Source organism: Caretta caretta, chromosome 11 (assembly GCF_965140235.1).
Source record: "Caretta caretta isolate rCarCar2 chromosome 11, rCarCar1.hap1, whole genome shotgun sequence".
NCBI lineage: Eukaryota > Metazoa > Chordata > Testudines > Cheloniidae > Caretta > Caretta caretta.
In genome coordinates this window covers 62,238,788-62,256,237 of record NC_134216.1, presented here as the reverse complement: position 1 = coordinate 62,256,237, position 17,450 = coordinate 62,238,788, and the positions used below count along the sequence as shown (strand labels likewise).

The 17,450-nt window shown below is 38.1% G+C and overlaps 1 protein-coding gene across 3 annotated transcripts in view; it reads right to left on the bottom strand.

Moving 5' to 3' along the window:
• Positions 1-17,450, bottom strand: part of PARD3B (par-3 family cell polarity regulator beta) — a 608,177-nt gene that overhangs the window by 291,380 nt on the left and 299,347 nt on the right. For all 3 annotated transcript variants that reach the window (XM_048869082.2, XM_048869081.2, XM_048869083.2), the window contains 3 exons: positions 9,760-10,118; positions 5,319-5,458; positions 4,102-4,230 (listed from right to left, as the gene is read on the bottom strand). In XM_048869082.2, the coding sequence (XP_048725039.1) occupies positions 4,102-4,230; positions 5,319-5,458; positions 9,760-10,118 (628 nt within the window). The remainder of the gene's footprint in view (positions 1-4,101; positions 4,231-5,318; positions 5,459-9,759; positions 10,119-17,450) is intronic.

The following is a 17,450-nucleotide window of genomic DNA, read 5'->3' as shown; positions in this document are numbered from 1 at the left end:
CAACAGTTAAATTACACAGGTTCTTCTCCGATAGGATTTGTTATAAAAACACCAGTGCGACTGTTTTTGTTGTGCTTTGTTTTTCCCCCCAAGGGATGAAGTAATGTGTGCAGTAACAAGACAAATAATGATCACAACTAGACCTGATTGTTCAAAACCATCTTTAAAATGACAGAGATGCAAAGCTTACAGTAATGTGCCTGCCAAGGCTTAAAATACATAAAAATACATATTAACCTTTTCAATGCTTTATTATTTGTGACAAGTTTGGTGGAAGGGCACTTCTCTGCCTCTGTGCATACACATCCTGTAGCTTGAACACTCATTAAAAATAACAAGAACATTTGTAAAAGCCACTGCCCCGGGAATGAACAGCGCCATGCCATAGAAGGGTTAAGTTTTAGCTGATTCTAATTTAAGTGGCTTTGTATTTTACCAACTTGGAGAAAAAGGAAAACAATCTTTAAATCATTTAAAAAAAGAGTGCCACCTTAAGATCACACATTTTTTCCTGGGGAAAATGAGAGAAGAGAGAGACACAGATAAATACATGATCAAAACTGTGTGTATATTTTCAGAATAGGATGGAACAGTAGCCTTCATTTGATGTATGTTTTATTTATTTTGATAATAGCTGGAAAATCCAACCCTGATCAGTGAGTCATTTTTTCTCTAATCTTTAAACATGCTTTAGAAAATGTACACACTACTGCATAGCTTAAATCCAAACTGCACCCGTAGTATGCACTAATCACCGGCTAGTCTGTAGTCGGGGGGTAATTAAGCAATTCAAGTTCATCCTGAGTTTGTAACCAGCTCCTTACTCAGCTATTACATTGTTAACAACTGGCAGGAATTCCTAGAACCTTTTGGCTAACTGGACAGTCTGTGGTTGGTCCAAATTCTACTCTCCTCATCTGCTTCAATAAGAAAATCTCATAAAAGCCCCTTATTCTCTTTTTGAGTAATGACAATAACTCAAAGAGCTTGCTTTCGGTTTTATTTAATGTTTCCAACGTACAAACAGTGTAACCATGCAGCTCTCAGATGTTAACTTTGACAGGGTTAGTATAACTAAATTCCAATCCTCTGCAATCCAATAATATCCCCTTTTCACAACATCCCCTTACGTATACAAGCAGCAAGAGACACTCAGGATAAAGGTTTACTACTCTCAATATCTAACTTTTATATTTGATAGCAAATTATCAGCATAAGATCAGAATGGCAAAACCCTCGAACAGTGCTCCTGTGCAATCTAATTCAGTTGAAATGTTACTGAAGGCAAGCTTTCATAAAAAGAGGCTTTGTTTTACCCTCCCTATTACTTACCTTACCTTATAACAAATTCTCCTACTGTTAGGGTGCAGGCACTTAACAGAATGTCACCCTGTGTTATTTTACTCACTTCTATTGGGATTAGTGCTGAAGCAGCCGATATGTTTATTTAAACAATGGAATGATAAACAAAATAAAGGTGTTTTGCACCATGCCTTGGAGACTGTGAAAGACAGTCTGCCACGAGGACACAGAGTGTTTGAATTGGACCTTTCAACAGCAAGGTTGCCAAATCCTTCAGATCTTTTGAGATCACCAACAACATCTTGAACTGAACTCATATATTCAGAGCACTGCTCAAACGAAGAACAGGTTTGCTGTAGCAGCATTTACCCTACCCTAATGTTAAAATCACAACCACAACAAACTTTTGGGTCATATTCTACATGCAGTACATAGGGCCTCAGCCTGTAGCTAACATCATCCGTAGAAAATATTGGATTAACCATCTACTTTCCTCCTAAAAACAAACATTCTAAGCTATGTTGGTTTGTGTTTTCTTCTCCTTTATCAAATATGTATTGTTGGTGGCAGAGGATTACTCTAATTCAATCTTAAAATTAAAAACAACAACAAAGGCACATCAGCTAGTTTTTGATTCCTTTCAAATCTCTGCTGAGACTATTTTCAGATGCCACATGACTTCCATCAAACATCACATTAATCTGAACATCTGGTAACCTGGCAGTATTGTAAGCCATATTTCTATAGCAAGCTACCAAGTAGATATTACTGAAAGGCTTCTAAATTAGAAGGACATGTTCCTTAAAAGCATCCAACACAAATTTCAGCTACTAAAATATGTTATATGGTAGGTCAATGGGTTTACAAGGCCTACGCTACTGTATTAGAATTCACATGTCATCGCTTTTGCTCTGAGGGCCATATGAGCATCACTCTTTCACAGAGAAAGCAATTTAAGTGAAGGCCAAACCAGAAGGATAAATGTGGCTACCTTCTAGGTCTCAATCTTGCCAGTCAGGAGTAACTCATGAAATATAGCTAATCCTTGCTATAGGGTCTAGAATTGAATAGCAAGCAAGCTTGGCAGATAGATATTATAAATACATTAAAAATTTCGACAGCTTCTTTTACCCACAAACGGTTGCTGTAATTTCCAGAATAATCTGGCATAAAACAGCAAAGCAGGAAACATAACGCTAGGTGGGAAAGACACTGACACAGAAATGGTTTAAAAAAAAAAGTATGGCACACTTAAAAAAAAACACACACTTCTCAAGCAATGGTACTTACAAAACTGTTTGCTTTTTTCCCCTTTATTGTTTAAAAAAATTGGGAAGAGGAAGGAGAATTACGTTTGAGTTCCGATCCTAAATATGAGGAACAGGTTTGTACATTTATGTAGAAACTCTCCCCTTCATGCCCATACATACAGTGAATTTAGAGCTCAGGATCTTTCTAAATAGGGCCTCACCAAGGTCAGCATGGTTGGCAGCTCTGGGAACCACTAATTAGCAATGTTATTATATCTTTAATAAACCTGGGATGGGTTTGATAGCATTCCATCACTAATTTTTCCCCTTACATAATTGCTCAAGCAAAAAGGAAAATTAAAACAAAAATAGATTAGCTCAGCACACTTCATTTTGGCTCTGGATCAGTAGTACATGTACAGGAAGCAGTGGCAGAAAGACAGAGGGTCATATCACAGCAACTAACCTATTCCAGGGCTTCCGATAGGAGTGCAGGCAACACACACACTTTGCTCAACAAGGACTAAGTGATAACAAGGAAAGAGGAAAAGTATGAGAAAACATACCAAAGTGGATTGCAGAAGGAGATGGTGCTAACAGGGGGTTAAGCAAAAGGAAAAGCGAAGTCCTGACAAAAGGGAGAAGGCTCATTCTTCAAGTAAGAAAACAAGAAAGGCCATTTGTTTTCTTTAAAGAAAATAGAATGAGACAAAGGCAGGAAGTGCTGTCCTTCCTTTATCGTGCAGAGCTCTCACTGAAAAGACAAATATATGCATCAGTCAAGATAAGGGAAAAGAGATGGTCTTCTTTGAGAGGAAACAAGTATGTATCTCTACATTAATGGACTCCTCCTATGTATATTTAGGGTGGGAAGGAATATGATTTCACATTTAAGGTTTCCCAAAGCACTGCTTTATTATTAAATGAATGTGAAATCTGTTAAACAGTTTAAGAACAGTTCACACATATTAGAACTTTTTCTGTTAAAATCAAAGAATGTTTGCCAAGAAAGCAAGGTTCTCCCCTATTAGCCCTGAGAACTACTATGGAATTTTCCCTTCAGCTCATATAACCTCCACATAATTTGCCAGAATTGGTATTCCCAGTTTAGGAGATGCCCAGTACTGAACAATGCCTGTTTTAGAGGCATTGTCAGAATTGTGTAGGGAAGCTTCAGAGCCTGTCAGCAACCAGTGTCATTAGTCCATTACTTTCACAAGCAATGAAATTCACCATGTACACTTAAAACAAAACCCTAAGCCTAAAAAAAGAGTACTTTATTTTCACGCATTCTCAATCTCATCATTACATAATTAATTTACAGTATTCCCTTGCAAATTATGCCTATGATGTCACTTCTGGGATGAAAATCAAATGTCAAAGAATTGTATTAAATAATGGGTAAAATGAAATATAAATACTTCTCCAAGACCAGCTTTAAATAATTGCCCTTCACTGGTTTCTCATCCAGCAACAGTTTACTTGTATTTCTTAGGTCAATTTTTAAACAGAGAACTAGTCTGATTCGGCATAGCGGAAAAAACATTACCAGCTCTCGAGGCAGAAAGGCTTCCTCTTGCCGAGCCACGATCAGAGAGACAGTCTCCCCTTGCTTAGTGCTTCTCAACATAGCCACTAGTTCTTCTTGGGTCCTGCCAGTGACATCTCTGCCATTCACCTAATCGATGTAATTAGGAAACAAACAAAATAACTCTAACAAGTGCTGTCTTTGATTTTCTAAACTGGGAGAGGTGTGGTTCAGAGGTCTGAGAACCAAGAAAGGTTGAGTTTTAAGGGCGGTCTACATGGTCCTGTAGCACAGACCACGGGACCGTGAGTTACAGCACACACTGAAGTGTTAAGCTGTGACTGCCCGTGTAGACCCTACTAGCTGGAACCACAAAGTACCTAGCTTGCATTGACGTAGTCTTCTGGGACTACGTTACTACAAATTAGATACCTGCTAGTTCATGTTAGCAAGGTTTACATGGGGCAGTTACAGAGCAACACCTCAGTGTGTGCTGGAATTCACACCCCCATAATCTGCGCTGCAGAGCCATGTACCCAAGCCCTTAATTTGGTTGCTACAGTGAGTTTTCTCTCAGGCTTGCACAAATCACTTATCCTCTTTGCTACTTTTCACCATCTGTTAATGGGGGTTTATAACACCTACCTGGCAGGGGTTTTGTGAAGATTAATCAGTTTGTAAAGCACTTTGAAAGTGAAAACCACTAAACAAGAGTTAAGCATTAATATTGTTTACATTAGAGCTCTTTGAGGTTAGCAAGTAAAAATAGCCCCATAGATAATGAGTTCATAAGTCAGACAAATATGAACATTTAAAACCGAGAAAATACAATGCAACTGATTTAAAATGTGCATTAGAAAAACATTCACAGTGAAAACACAGATCCTTGGATATTATTTCAGAGACTGTTTTTTTCAATTGATGTATCTACTTTCAAAATCGGGCAGCCATTTTATCAGCTCTCCCTTGTTTGAATGCCTTGCAAGACTGTTTTCACAAGCACCTGATTCTGAACTGTGTATTTAAGTCAACAAGCAGTATGAAAGCACTGTGTTTAAAAAAAACAAAACCCCAACAACCTACAATATGGGGTTTAAATTAGAAACATGCTATGCTATTTTGGTCACTAGTAATTTCAGAAAATACAAATAAATATAAAATATAAATTTGAAAAAGTCGATAAACAATATTTAGTGGTGAGAAAGGACAGGATGTTTGATATTCCCAGTTCTGCTAACCTCCAGTATTCGGTCGCCTGATTGCAAACGACCATCTTTGACTGCTGCCCCCTTTGGCAAAATATTCTTCACAAAAATAGGACCAGGGCCATGAACCGAAGAGTCTCTGGTAACCACAGTGAAACCAAGTCCTTCAGGACCTAGAGTGCAGACAGAGAAGGTTTATTGTAAATTTCAACAAGAAAATGATATTAATTAAAATAATGGAACAGTAAAATTTAAAAACATAAGTATCAAGAGCAAGCATTTAGATTAGCTCTCAATGAGAGCTGCTTCAGCCATTGAGCATGATTTCATGGAGGACCAGAAGAGTAAGTATTATGACACTGTCAGAAGAGACAGGTTCAGACCCTGCTGTTAATATGCATGAACTAAAATAGTTTTGAATTACCCATGCTCCAATCAGAAACTAAATGGAGGGCTCACTCTAAATATAATGCCTCTTTCCCAGGTAGTTTTGGGACTTCTTTAGATATTAATCCTTTAGAGTCAAATCATCTCATAAAATATTTGCATATAGTGGTGTAAAGCAAAGAAAATTATGGTAAAAAAATTAGGCAAAGCAGCACAGATACAGGAAGGGGGACTGACTGACACCATATTGTGTGCCTATAATCAATGGCATGATTGTTACCCAAAATATGCTCAAAATTAAGTTAAAGGAAGAAATATGGTGACAGTGATGAAGAGCACAGAAACTTTATACCATTCAAAGCATACGGAAAACGCTACTTAAGTCTTAGTAATGTGGAATGACTCAATATTATCTTAAGCAGAAATCTATGCACACACAGGTTTTCATCTGTCTGGCAAGGGTCTGGGAGATTGAGGTTATCAAAGCCAGCCGTGCACATTGGCATTAAAGACATTGCTTCACATGATATCTCACAAGTTACAGACAACTTCAGAGAACTTGGAAGAGTGCTGAAGGAGCTATGTTCAAGTGACTTTTCTTGAGATCCTTTCTGCCCCAAAAGTGAAGGAAGACGGAAAGAAGGAGATTCTGGTAGAGAACTGCTGACTAAGTAGCGTAAGGTAGCAGGTTTTTATTGTGAGGAACATTAACCTACCTCTTATGGGGAGAATGGTTGTATAGATTGGATAACCTCCATTTTAGCAGAAGGGGAACAAAGCTTCTAGGGGATAGCAGGATGTTTAACAACAAAAGGAACGAGTGAAGCAAGGGGAGGATGTACAAGTGAGCATTTATTTAGCGCAAAATCAAGGTGCCATGAACCAAATTAATCAAGGCACCAAGAGAAGAAGATTTTTCATTGCCTGTACACCAGTCCTAAGAGTGTGGGTAATAAACGAGCGATTAGAATTGCTCATCTATGAGCATAAATTCAACCTTGTTGACATTACTGAAACATGGTGGAAAAATGTGCATGATTGGAATGTCAACATCACTGGTTATAACCTATTTAAGGAAGGATCAAGTGGGCAAAAGGGGATGAGGAGTAGCACTGTGTGTCATGATGGCATTGCCTATTTCCAAGTAACTGACAACGTTGGAAGCAAACAATCTTGAATGCTTATGGATCAATGTTTTAACAGCTAAAGCACAAGATAGCTGCTAATGCATGTCTGCTCTAGACCACCAAATCAAGAGAGAAGAGGACGACTGTCTCCTTAAGCACCCATCTGTAATGTATAGCGAAAACTCACGAGCGATTTCAATTTGGGTGACATATACTAGAGTTCTCATGCTGCCAGTACAACAACATCCTTGTAATTTCTAAAAGCCATATATGACTATTTCCTAACACAAAAAGTGTGACAGCTATAACAGGGGAATTCTATATTGAACCTCAGCTTGACAGCTAAAGAAGAATATATCACAGAACTAAAAATTAGCAGTTGTTTAGTACAAGTGATCATGACTTTCTTACATTTGTTATGTGTAAACAGAATTTAAAAGAGTCAATATTTCAAAGCTGAAAACAATTATGAACCAAATCAGCTTGGAGAAAAAAATTAAATAAAAATATAAATGATAATTGGGAACTGTTTAAGAACATTTTACTCAATGCCCACAAAGCCACAAATTGAGAAAGCAGGCTATGATAGTTTAAAAACAAACAAAAAATAAACCTCAGCCTGGTTCAAAAGAGAAGCAAAAAAGCAGCAACATAAACAGAACAAAAACAACCCCATATATAATAAATGGAAAAAAGGGACACTTTCTAACAATAAATAGAAGTCAGACGCTAGGAATTGTGGAAAATTGATAAGGGACGCAAAAGAACACAAGCAGAAATATATGGCCAGCAGAGACCGCACAATAAAAAAAGGGTTTTGTGTTTTTTTGAAAACGTCCCAAATAAAAGAAACCTTAACAATGATGTCAAGTATCAGGGTCCTTTACTCGATGGAAATGGTAGAATTGTCAGTAATAATAACAAAAAGACAGAAGTGTTCAACAGATATTTCTGTTCTGTATTTAGGGAAAAGTCAGATGATGTATTCCCATCACACAATGATGGAATTCTTTCCATTCCAACAATAACTACACAGAATGTTAAATAGCAGCTAAAGTCACACATCTTTAAATCAGCAGAGTTTTAAAAGAGCTGACTGAGGAACTCTCTTGAGCATTAACTGCTTCTGTTCAGTAAGACTTGGAACACTGGGGATGTTCTAGAGGACCAGAAAAAGATAACTTTTTACCAATATTTAAAAAGAGTAAATAGGATGACCTGAGTAACTATAGGCCTGCCAGCCTGACAGTAATCCCAGGTAAAATAATAGAATTGCTGATGCAGGACTTAATTAATAAAGAATTAATGTTTTATAATGCCAATTAACATGGGTTTATGGAAAATAAATCTTGTCAAACTAAGTTAGTATCATTTTTGATGAGATAATAGGTTTGGTTCATAAATACACTTAGACTTCTGGAAGGCATTTGGCTTGGTATCACATGACATTTTGATTAAAAAACTAGAATACTACAAAAAATAACATGGCACATATTAAATGGATTAAAAACTAGAGTACTGATAGCAAAATATAATTGTAAATAGGGAACCATCATCAAAAGGGTGTGTTTCCAGCAAGGTCCTGCAGGATTGGTTCTTGTCTCTAAGCTATTTACTGTTTTTGTCAATGCTCTGGAAGAAAACATAAAATCACTACTGATGAAGTTTGCAGAGGATACAGAGATTGTGGGAGTGGTAAATAATGAAGGTGATAGACGTGGATTGCTTAGCAAGGAGAGTGCAGGCAGATTTCAATATAGCCGAATATAAGGTCATACCATCTAGGAACAAAGAACAGAGGCCATACTTACAGGATGTGGGACACTATCCTGCGAAGCAGTGACTCTGAAAAGGACTTAGGGGGTCATGATATATAAACCGAGGAATATCAAGCAGGAATAGGGAAGTAATATTATCTCTATATTGGGCATTAGTGCAACCACGACTGGAACACTCTGTCCAGTTCCGGTATTCACATTTCAAGAAGGATGTTACATTGGAGGAAATGCAGAGAAAAGTCAAAAGAATGATTAAGGGACTCGAAAACATGCCTTAAAGTGAGAGACGTAAGCTTATCAAAGAGAAAGTTAAGAGGTAACCTGATCACAGCCCATAAGTATCTACACGGGGAGAATAAAGAATTATTCGGTTAAACAAAGGTATAACAAGAGCCAATGGTTGGGAGATGGAGCTAGACAAATTCAGACTAGAAATAAGGGGCTGACTGTAACAGTGAGAGTAATTAAACATTGAAACAATTTATCAAGGGTTGTGGGAGATTCTTGATCACCAGACATTTTAAAATCTAGACCGGATGTTTTCATAAAAGATGTGCTCTTGATCCATGCATTCATAACAGGAACTCCTCTGGCCTGTGTTACATATCATGAATCACTTCTCAGGTCAGACCAAATGATCATAATGGTCCTTTCTGGCTTCAAAATCCATGAATTACAGGGAAGTTCCTGAAAGCTCCACTCCAATTAATTTGTGGGGCTGCACTGCGCATTCTCAAATTTAATTGCTGCATCCCATGTACTTGCTCTACTTTATCATTCTTTTAAACTATCCCCCTTGCACACTCTACACAGCTTCTTCTTCAGTTCAGATTAGGTTGCCTCTGGATCTTCTAACGACAAAGCCATGGAAATTTTGGATTTGTTTTTCCTGTTCTGCTCATTTTTCCTTAAGTGCAGAATGCAACAGCATCACTTCATATGAACTTCCTCCCACAATGATGTCACACCAACATGTAAAAACAAAACAGGGCAGGAAAAACTTGGCAATAGTCCCCAGTGACATATTCAGAACATTTTGTTTATCTTTTAGTAAAGTATCAATAACTAAGCTGTTTAAACACTCAGCTGGCCCCATGTCACCAGTTCAGTTAAAAGTTAAGGTACCAATACAGAGAACATGTAGTTGTTACAGTGCATCACTGCTGATTGTTGAACCTTTACCTTTCTTAAGGTCTATCTTTATTCTCTTTGCATTTTTCTTGTTGCTGAAGCCCATCAGAGGAGACAGGGATGGTGAAGATGGTTTCTTACCCAACCTTGGGAGATTGGGGCTCTTAGCACGTTGTAGCGTTGCCTGCAGATCTGTCTCCAGGCTGTTCATTCCAGAGAGATCTACCGTTTTCACAGCTGGTTTCATAAGAACAGGAGGTGGAACCTTTGTTTTTGGAACTCCATCATCATTATCGAGCAAACAAAGGGGAGCAATGGCAGACTTTTCATATTGTTCACGATTATATGGAGGAACCACTTCCAAGAAGACAGTTGGAGATTTCATTGCCTGACGGAAGATATCCTGAGCCCTTTGAAGAAAAAGCATGAAAACAAATACATAAAAACCAGAAAATCTACGTGTTATGGGGTTCAGAGTGCAATGCAGACCAGTAAGGGGTTGAGTCACAGCCTGCCTGCAAGCCTGAGTGCCTTACCATGCTTTGCTGCTGCAGCTTCCAGCCTGGGCCACTCACAGCTAGCCTACCAGCATGCAAGTCACACCTAGTTCTGCAGCTCTGACCTTAGCTGCTTGTCTGCAGCCCCACATCGACTTCTACCGGAATCGGTTACTACTTGCAGGGTGACCCCAACACACTCCCAGTACTGAATTTTCCCAAAACCATGTGTTCTGCAATGTCCAGCCCTCTCCAGGACAGTTCAGAGAAACAATAGGTTTGTTGTTCCTCTAAAGACAAAAGCACATTGCAGCTTATTAACTTAACTAGGGTAAATACACTCTTCTCTACAAACACAGAACTGAGCTGGTTTATAGTGAAAATGAAACAAATTTATTAACAATTGGACATAGGTTAAGTGATACCAATTTAAAGGAATAAAGCTAGACAGGGCTACATACAAACAAAACACAAAACTAAAAGTCTAAAACTTAATATAGCAAGGTATACATTTTGTTCTAGATGGTTTCCCTCATCAGTCTTCCTTCTTTCCAACCATGGTTGACTTTCTCTCAGTCAGGAACAGCCACAGAAGACAAGGCACTGGCTTCCCTTTTCTTCCTAAGTGTCTCAACTATATTCAGTTTCCAGAGACTTCAATCCTTCCATAGTTGAAGGACTCATATTTCTCAGCTTGCAAGAGCTCTGGCCTCCAGCGTCCATCCAGTGAGGGATGACAAAGATGGCTTCTATTTTTGCTTACATCTTCCAAAGTTCAGTGCCTTTATTTCAAGAGGCATGATGACCTCATTCTGTTTTTCCCTTCCTTTGGATTTCCCATCCCCCTGTACATTAATGGGGCTTCCACTGTTTTCATTTCACCATGCTTAATATATATAGGAGACAGGTAAATAGCTGCCTTCTCTCCTATCTGAGAGGGAACCAGTTTCTCCCTGTTTGGCCACAGACTTTAAAGCATAATATCATTAATTATCCATATTTCCTCATATAGTGTTAATCCATACATTTCACAATAATATTAACCCCCAGTGTGTTATTTCAGAAAAGACTTCACTCTGTACACTTTTATAATACAATAGTATTGTATAAATCAGTTGATTCAGTTGCTTGTCACCTTATGTTCAGTCCCTCCTCCCCAGTCCTCACAGACCAATAAAACTTTAAAATGGGTTCTTCTAAATGTTACCTACAATGTAAAGTTTATTCAAGCTGTGAGTAAGGTGACATGGAGTCTGGTTGTGAAGGAAGCTCTACTCTCTTCCCCCTATTTGTTATCTTAACTCGATTTACCTAATGTGTAAAAATTGATATTCATTGTCTTTGCCTGAAACACAGGCTGGTCAGAGAATCAAATATACATTCCTTTGTCTAAAGCAGACCTGTTTACCCAGTCCCACTGAAACAGATCATAGAATTGCAGGACTAGAAGAGGCCTCAAGAGGTCATCTAGTTCAGTCCCCTGCACTCAAGGCAGGGCTAAGCATTATCTAGACCATCCCTGACAGGTGTTTGTCTAACCTGCTCTTAAAAATCTCCAATGATGCAGATTCCACAACCTCCCAAGGCAATTTATTCCAGTGCTTAACCACCCTGACAGTTAGGAAGTTTTTGCTAATGTCCAAACTCAATCACCCTTGCTGCAATTTAAGACCATTGCTTCTTGTCCTATCCTCAGAGGTTAAAGAGAATAATTTCTCTCCCGCCTCCTTGTAGCAACCTTTTATGTACGAGGAAACAGTTATGTCCCCTCTTAGTCTTCTCTTCTCCAGACTTAACAAACCCAAATTTTCCATCTTCCCTCATAGGTCATGTTTTCTAGACCTTTCATAATTTTTGTTACTCATTGGTGGACTTTCTCCAATTTGTCCACATCTTTCCTGAAATGTGGCACCCAGAACAGGACACAGTACTCCAGTTGAGGCCTAATCAGCGCAGAGTAGAGCAGAAGAATTAATTCTTGTGTCTTGCTTACAACACTGCTAATATATCCCAGAATGATGTTTGCTTTTTTTGCAACAATGTTACACTGTTAACTCGTGTTTAGCTTATGAACCACTATGATGTTCAGATCCCTTTCTGCAGTACTCCTTCCTACACACAGTCATTTCCCATTTTGTGTGTGCAACTGACTGTTCCTTCCTAAGTGGAATATATTGCATTTGTCTTTATTGAATTTCATCCTATTTACTTCAATCTATTTCTCCAGTTTGTCCAGGTCTTTTTGAATTTTAATTTTATCCTCCAAAGCATTTGCAACTCCTCCCAGCTTGGTATTATCCTCTATGCCATTATCTAAATCATTGATGAAGACATTGAACAGAACCGGAACCAGAACTGATCCCTGTGGGACCCCACTTGATATGCCCTTCCAGCTCAATTGTGAACCACTGATAACTACCCTCTAGGAAAGGTTTTCCAATCAGTTATGCATCCACCTTACAGTAGTTCCATCTAGGTTGTATTTCCCTAATTTGTTTATCAGATGGTCATATAAGAGAGTATCAAAAGTCTTACTAAAGTCAAGATATACCATGTCTACTGCTTCCCCCCATCCATGAGGTTTGTTACTCTGTCAAAGAAAGTTATTAGGGTGGTTTGACACAATTTGTTACTTATCACCTTATTATCTTCTACATTTCTGCAAACTGATTGCTTAATTATTTGCTCCATTATCTTTCCTGGTACTGACTGGTCTGCAACTTCCCTGGTTGTCCTTATTCCCCTTTTTATAGATTGGCACTATATTTGCCCTTTTCCAGTCCTCTGGAATCTCACCCATCTTCCATGACTTTTAGAAGATAATCACTAATGGTTCAGATATCTCCTCAGTCAGCTCCTTGAATATTCTAGAATATATTTCATCAGGCACCAGTGACTTGAAAACATCTAACTTGTCTAAGTAATTTTTAACTTGTTCTTTCTTTATTTTAGTTTAGGATACTACCTCCTTTTCACTGGCATTCATTAAGGTAGATGTCCAATTGCTAATAAACCTTTTGGTGAAAACTGACACAAAAATATCATTTAGCACTTCTGCCATTTCCACATTTTCTGTTATTGTTTCCACGCCTCCTCCCACCCCTTTCACTGAGTAATGGGCGTACCCTGTCCTTGGTCTTCCCTCTTGCTGCTAATGTATTTGTAGAATGTTTTATTTTTACCTTTTATGTCTCTAGCTAGTTTAATCTTGTTTTGTGCCCTGGGCTTTCTAATTCTGTCCCTACATACTTGCGTTGCCCAGTTTAAACACACTTTAATTGCAGTGTATATTCAAAACTCTTAATACACACTATGTGCATACACCACACAAGAATATTAATGATCAGAGAGTTATTAGTTTTCAAATGGTACCTCATAAGTCATATTTTGTACAAAGATTACTACAATAGTGTTTAAGGTCTGAATACAGGGGTGCTTAGGGTCACACTTTGCAATATTTCTACACGTCTTGCTGCATACTTAGAAATTGTTTACAGCTATGAATTTATTCTACCTACAGAAATAACTATACATTTCAAAATAAAGTGACGCTCTTTCAAAAGTCAACAGTAAACATGCAATAAGATTTGCTACATTACAATATTTTCCTATGCTTTGAATAGGAACTGGGATTTGTGAAGCTGGCAAGATCTCTGGGCTGCTATGAATGATGCCCACTTGCAAACTCCTAAGTTTGAGTCAATGCAGGGAAGACAGTTAACATAGACATGGGTGAGGAGGAGTAGGAAGCAAGGCTCTAAAGGAGAACACTGACTAAAACAGTTATCTCACAACCGGAGAGGAACTGTAGTGGGAAAGATGGTGGGGCGTAGCATTTTTACCGCAGGGTTCTCCAGAGGACTGGAAGAGGAAAGTGCATAGCTGCTTCCAAAACAAATATTGAAGAGCAGAACCCTGTAGCAGCAGCACAAATCAGGGCATGGGCATGCAAGAAAAACTCAAATGGGCCCTGAGTAGAAGAAATGTCCTACTCTTGCTAAATGTAAAAGCAAGAAAAGAAGAGCAGACTATCTCATTAACAAAAACCTACTACTCCAAGCCAATGCTTGCAATTAGATAACAATCCTAGTATGAGGAAAAACTAATGATAGACAGTTGCCGATTTTAAACAGCATGGCCACAATTAGAAACTTGTCAATTTCCTTAGATAATCTTATTTCAGTATTGATAATATATCCTATAATAATAAGAAAATAAAAAAAAACACTAAAGTCAAGTTTCAGAGGGGTAGCCGTGTTAGTCTTGATCTGTAAAAGAGGCAAAGAGTCCTGTGGCACCTTATAGACTGTGAAAGGCTCGCCAACTACAAAAGCAGTTTCTCCTCCCATTGTGTTCACACCTCAACTGCTAGAAGAGGGCCTCGCCCTCTCTGATTGAACTAACCCCGTTATCCCTAGCCTGATTCCTGCTTGCATATTTATACCTGCCTCTGGAAAATTCCACTTCATGCATCTGAAGAAGTGAGTATTCACCCACGAAAGCTTATGCTCCACTATGTCTGTTAGTCTATAAGGTGCTATAGGACTCTTTGCTGCTTTTAAAGTCAAGTTAATTAAGGAAAATTTGGAAAGTTTTTTAAGCACAACCACTGTATACTTTACATATTCACTAAGAAAAATCCCTTCACAATTTTTAAAAGACATGTTGAATTGGATCTCTGAACCAAATTCTCTCTAGATTAATCTGGGCAGAAGAGTTTAAAAGTGCCCCAAGCCTATTATACACACAAGATAAAGCTCAAAAATGCCTAAGTACAGTAGTGAAAGAACTATGCCCCTCAGTCCATATTCTCCACAGACATCAGCGTTGTAGGTTATGTCTGCTTCTGTATCGTACATTGTTTATTTCAAAACACACTTCTTTCTCATCCCTAAACCACCAGCTAATAGATATTTAAGAATGTAAAATCCTCACTTAATTTATCTCAGATCACTCCCCATTCTCATATAATTGCAAACAGCCACTTGACAATACACTATATGGCAGCTTAAAAGCTCATTTTTAGGAGATGCCTATTTTAAACATATCAGAGAGATAGAAATAGGAGATCTCTCACAAACTAAAAATAACAGTGAGAACACCAGTAAATCTGTAGGAAACCTAAAAGCAGTACCTGAGGGGGAAATAACTGCCAGGACAATTTTTTTAATAAAAGAAAAATGTAACGGGCAGTGAAAGTCAAACTCTTTGAGCCCCCAAATGTACACTTAAAGAAATAAAAGACGAAGACTCAACCAAAAGAAGTGCTCCAATCTCCAAAACACAGCAGAATATAACTGAATTTATTAACACTAAATGAAAAAGGAAACTCACAGTAGAGATGTATAAAAGCATTATGAACATGAAACAACAAATTGCCTTCTAGTGTTCCAGCTGAGGAAAAGCAACCTTTCAGAGCAGTATTCAAAAACTTCCATCTAAAACAGACAAACTGAAAAAACATGTAATCACTACAGTCTTGCTAACTATTAAAGGACCCTTTGCAATCAGCAGGAGGAACCATGACCTTACCACTAATACAGTCAAACTGATTACTCTTTCTGTATCAGTAGCCATTGGAACACGTGGCTATAAACCCCTGTCATTTGACAGAGGCATCAAAATTTGTACCCCCGATTCATTTCAGGTGATGGGGCCAGGAAGTAAAGACTGGTTTCAGAGGAACAGCCGTGTTAGTCTGTATTCGCAAAAAGAAAAGGAGTACTTGTGGCACCTTAGAGACTAACCAATTTATTTGAGCATGAGCTTTCGTGAGCTACAGCTCACTTCATCAGATGTTATACCGTGGAAACTGCAGCAGACTTTATATACATACAGAGAATATGAAACAATACCTCCTCCCACCCCACTGTCCTGCTGGTAATAGCTTATAAGCTATTACCAGCAGGACAGTGGGGTGGGAGGAGGTATTGTTTCATATTCTCTGTATGTATATAAAGTCTGCTGCAGTTTCCACGGTATAACATCTGATGAAGTGAGCTGTAGCTCACGAAAGCTCATGCTCAAATAAATTGGTTAGTCTCTAAGGTGCCACAAGTACTCCTTTTCTTTTTGAAGTAAAGACTATTATCTTACTCTTGTAAGTTACACAGTGTCAGAAGAAAATTAAATTGTTGGCAAAAACTGAGCAAGTGAACTCTCCTGAATCTCTCAGTTTAAAAGGGAAACTGACAGAGAACTGGCAGTTACTGCAGTGCTTCCAAGTATTCCAGAAAGCAAGCAGTATTGCAGAGAAATCAGAGGGTGAAATTCTCCACATTGCTACAGGCCCAGAGGCATTCAAAATCTACAGTATGTTCCAGAGGAGACAGGAAGGGGACTACAAACTTCTACACAGTCATTCAAAATTTCAAAAAATAATTTGATAATCACTTGAGAAAGATGTATTTTATTTTCTTAACAAAACACTAGCTGCTAGGCGAAACCATTGGCCTTTATGTTACAACCCCATAACTTAAAATTCATTTGACAAGGGATCAAATTATTTTGTGGTATAATTGATAACTAAATAAGTAAAAGGGATTGATTTTGCAAAAACTAATCTGCAACAAATACCTACGTTATTTATATATAAAAGCTTTACATCAATTACTTATTGACTTATTACTAGCGTATAACAATACTGCACCAAATCCCAATATGTTTACCTGTGTACAACAATGTTGGACCACATTTACATTCATACTGCTATACATCTGTATACTTGCATTCTTACCTGTTTAATACCACACCAAACATATCTACCTATGCAGTAGGCTAAAAATATCCATATGAAAATACAAACAATATAGGTTGATGGGGTTTTATGTTTAAACTTACACATCACATTTAAATCTATTGTTTTTCTTGCCTAAATTTCATGTTTCTCAAAATTTCACTTTTCTGGCATGGATTAGAAATGCAGAAGGCATTCAAATGTAGCATTAAAACCTTTTTCGGCATTTCAGTTTTATGGGACAATGCCTTGATTTTGCAGTCCATAGCCATTCAGCAAAGTGCTTAAGAAGGTCCTTAAAATTAAGCACATGCCAAATCCCACTAACTACAGTAGCACGTGAGTACATACTTCTAGCTAAGCATGTGCTTAAACATGTTGAATAAGGATTTTTCTTAAGCATACACTTTGCTGATGTGAAGCTGAAGTGACCAGGTTTTCTTAGCGTCATCTGTGAACATTTGGCAGGTGGGAGCGAGAGAACTCCCTAGTGATCTCTGTTATGATGT